Below are 4,444 nucleotides of genomic sequence, written 5' to 3' on the forward strand. Positions count from 1 at the left end.
TAGCTAATCTTTGGATCTCTTAACTTTTGGTACCTTGAAATTTTTATTATTTGTGTTTATGAGCATGCTACAGTTGTTTGTTTGTGTGGTGTTTTGCATAACCAAACATGTAAATAGTGAATGTAAGCAGTATGATAGGATGTAACATGCAGGACATAGCTATTGTCAATGGTGTGATGGAGCAAACATTCATTAGCCTTTCTCAAGTTGTACAGCTTTCCCCTGTTAAAATTTTTCTTTGCAGTAATGATAGTGTATTAGTGATGATAACAATAAAAGTCCTTATTGCTTTTTATCAATCATTTACTGTTAAGGACCATGAGTCCCATTCTGCTCTTTCTCAAATTCTTATATGCTTATCACTTATTTTTTGACTTCCTATATGATGTTCTGTTCTGCTTATTTTCAGCTTGTGGCTAGTTTTTTCTTGGATTCTCAATTATAAACTCTCAGTGTTCTGTAGATTTATGCAGTTTTTGTGATCTATTTTATTGTTTATGGCTATTCTTCTTTTTGTTGGGTAATGTCTTTAGCTGTTTTAGTTAATTTGTTTCTCAGTTCCATTAATTCAATCTATGTTATTAGTTATTATTAATTTGTTTCTTAGTTCCAGTAATCTACTTTTATGTTACCTCTGTTAATATTAATTCAATCCATATTATTTTTATAAAGGTTAAAAATGTCAGATGTAAACTCTCAAGCACCAGTTAACTCTGAAGTACCCTTTAATTCTCAAGTACCCATTAACTCTCAAGTACCATTTGAGAGTGATGCGTCACAACATTCATCGCCAGCTACAAACTCACCTACGAACTCACCGTCTCCTCTCTCTAATCAAAATGTTATTGATTTAGAAGAAGAGTCTAATACTACTTGTGGAGTAACCAAAAGAAAATGTAGTGTTGTATGGGAACATTTTAAAAAATAACAAGTCAATAGGGTGTGGAAGGCAATATGTAATTATTGTAATAAGCATCTTGGAGGTGATTCAAAAAATGGAACTAGGCATTTGCATGATCACCATAAGAGTTGTACTAGGAAAAAAGTGATGGACATGAGGCAAAAAGTGTTAACTAACAATTTTAGTAGAGAGAGTCCAAAAATGAATTCTTATATTTTTTATCAAGATTTTGCTAGGAAAGAGTTGTCACATGCCATAATCTTGCATGAATATCCCCTCTCTATCGTAGACCATGTTGGTTTTAAACGACATTCAGCAGCACTTCAACTAGGGGTGTGCATAATACCGCTGAAACCGCCAAAACAGCACCGAACCGCACCGCCAAGGCAAATTTGTTATTATTTGCCAATCGAACCGCCGGTTTTTAGTAAAAAAAAATGGCAAATTCTAGTGACACTTTTATCAATTCGCCGGTTTCTATTTTTCTTCCAAATCGCACCGACCCGCACCGCTATTAAATCATGTTTTATAAGATTCTAAAAATTCTTTTTTACTTTAGTTTGCTTGTTGTTCTATACCTTAGAATATAGTATTACATTACTGCTCGGGCGAAATTCAAGATGTCAGTAGTCCAAAATAAAGTTGGATTCCAATTCACTTTTCAATCTTTTTTTTTTCTGGCCATGTTGCAAACTTGCATCAGCTCACTTTTCAATCTAAATACTTTTCAACAGTAAACATTTTCAATATATTGTAAACCCCGAATGATATTAATTTTATGTATTGTATTTGATCATTGTAGTTTCCACAGATGCTTGTAATGAATTGATGGCATAGTCGTTGATATTATCATGATGTTGCTACACTTGTTGCATTAGAAGAAAACTTCGCAAGATGCTTAACATCACGGTATCTCTCGTCTTTTTTTTACTCTTTGATTTAAGTTTTGTAATTTGAATTATATTTTTTATAAACCGCCAAGGCAAATCCGCCATTATTTGCCAACCGAACCACCGGTTTTTTATAAGGAAAATGGCAAATTCTAGTGACACTTTTATCAATTCGTCACCCGCCATACGGTTTCTATTTTTCTCTCAAACCGCACCAACCCGCACCGCGCACACCCCTAACTTCAACCATTGTTTAAAGTGCTTTCTCGAAATACGATAAAGAGTGATATTTTAAAGATTTATGATTATGAGAGAGTGAAGACATTGAGTTTGGTGGAGCATAATAAAAGTAAGGTGGCAATCACAACTGATATGTGGACGGCTAGCAATCAAAAGAAATGGTTCATGGCTGTCACCGCACACTTTATTGATGATTCATGGACATTGCAAAGTCGCATTTTGAGGTATATTTTTGTAAATTTGCAAATCATTTAAAAATTCTATCTTATTCAATTCAATTTGCATGTTATTAATACTTGTTTATGAATATCATATTTTAGGTTTATTTATGTTCCATGTCCACACACAAAAGAAGTTCTTTGTGATACTTTGCTTGAGTGTATGATGGACTGGAATATTGATAGAAAAATCTCGACTGTTACTATTGATAATTGCTCCACAAATGATGTCATGATTACTATTTTGATGGATAAGTTAAGTAATTCATCGCTTTTGTTGGGTGGTACTTTGTTTCATATGCGTTGCTGTGCGCATATTTTGAATTTGATAGTGAAAGATGGATTGGATGTCATACGAGTTGGTGTGGAGAAAATTCGAGAGAGTGTAGCTTATTGGACAGCAACACCAAAAAGACTAGAAAAATTTGAAGAAACAGCCAACCAATTGCGTATTCCACATACTAAGAAATTAGGACTTGATTGTGCAACAACCTACTTAATGCTTCAGACAGCCTTATTGTATAAGGATGTCTTTTCTAGGTTGAAAATTAGAGAGTCCCAATATAAGACTGTGCCAACTGAGCAAGAATGGGAGTTTGCTAGAGAGATTAGTGGGAGGTTTAAGATTTTTTTTTCTATCATAGAGTTGTTTTATGGTACAAAGTATCCCACAGCCAATGTTTGTTTCCCAGCTTTATATGAGATTAGGATGACACTGTCTCAATGGCTCTCTTGTGAAATTGAAGTGATCAGAACAATGGCATCAAAAATGGTGGAAAATTTTGATAAATATTGGTTAGTGATACATGGTGTTATTGGAGTTGTAGTTGTACTTGATCCTAGGTATAAGATGAGTGTATTGGAGTTTTATTTTGAAAAACTTTATGGAGACAAAGCTGAAGATGAAGTTGATAGGGTTCGTCATATTTGTTATGATTTGTTGCAAGAGTATCAGCACCAAGTTGGTATGGAGACCGATGTTGTTGGTGACTCTTCTACTCATCCAGAAATTGTTACAGAGACCCTTTCAGAATTTGATTTGTTTATTAGTAGAAAAAGAAGTTAAAAAATGAAGAATGTAAGATCAAAGTTGGACCATTATCTAGAAGATGATGTTTTGCCAAGAACTTCAGGTTTTGATGTTTTGAATTGGTGGAAAGCTAGTGGACCAAAGTATCCGACCTTACAGGCAATAGCTAAGGACATTTTGGCTATTCCTATATCCACTGTTGCTTCTGAGTCAGCATTTAGTACTAGTGGAAGGTTGGTGAGTCCACATCATAGTAGACTTCATCCAAACACATTAGAAGCATTAATGTGTGCACAAAGTTGGTTGTGGGGTGCAGAGATGAAAGGTATTATTTCATCAAATCTACATATTATTATTTCACTTTTTATTATTTATATTACCATGGAATAATTTCAATACTGAATTTATATTCTTTACTTTTTAGGAAATTCAACATTGGAATCTATGGGCTATGCAACTATATATGATGATGATGAGATCGAGTCGGATCAGTCATGTGCCACTTTTGTGTTAGTTGTCATCTTTTTTGTTTTAATTGTTAACATTTTTTACATTTTATTATTAGTATTAATTATTTGTTTTTTTCTTTTTGTTATTTAACAGGAATTCAAGTTAAAGGAGATGATGGAAGTTATGTGGTTTGTATGGGTATTGGAGAAACAATGGATTTGATTTTTTATGTTGTAATGGATATTTTTTTTTTAATTTCAATTTTTGGATAACCTATCCCTTCCGGGTTGTGCTTGGGATTAATTATTCTCTTTGCTACTTGTTGAATTTTCTTGTGTGTGTGGGCTGCTGGACAGATGTTTTGTTTGTGCTATTTTGTTGCTACAGGATGTTTTGTGTGTGGGTTGTGTATGGGCTGCTGAATTTTCAGGATGTAATGGATGTTGAATTTTTAGAATGTTGCTACAGGATGTAATGGATACTGAATTTTCAGGATGTAAATGGATGTTTTATATGTTGATCTATTGATTTATTGAAGCTAAATTTTTAGGATGTTGCTACAGGATGTAAATGGATGTTTATTGATGTTTTGTATGTTGCTTCAGGATGTTTTGTAAATGGATGTTTTGTATGTTGCTACAGGATGTTTTGTAAATGGATGTTTTGTATGTTGATTTATTGAAGCTAAATTTTCAGGATGTTGCTAAAGGATGTA

The 4,444-nt window shown here is 33.5% G+C and overlaps 1 protein-coding gene across 1 annotated transcript; it reads left to right on the forward strand.

Moving 5' to 3' along the window:
• The first annotated feature begins 2,163 nt into the window (after positions 1-2,163).
• On the forward strand, positions 2,164-3,315 carry LOC145800178 (zinc finger BED domain-containing protein RICESLEEPER 2-like). Its single transcript, XM_082889820.1, has 3 exons — positions 2,164-2,255; positions 2,352-2,867; positions 3,093-3,315. The coding sequence occupies exons 1-3, from the start codon at positions 2,164-2,166 to the stop codon at positions 3,313-3,315; spliced, it is 831 nt and encodes a 276-aa protein (XP_082745946.1).
• Positions 3,316-4,444: the final 1,129 nt, after the last annotated feature.

This window comes from Camellia sinensis, chromosome 10, assembly GCF_055761805.1.
Source record: "Camellia sinensis isolate YWXY chromosome 10, ASM5576180v1, whole genome shotgun sequence".
Classification (NCBI taxonomy): domain Eukaryota; kingdom Viridiplantae; phylum Streptophyta; class Magnoliopsida; order Ericales; family Theaceae; genus Camellia; species Camellia sinensis.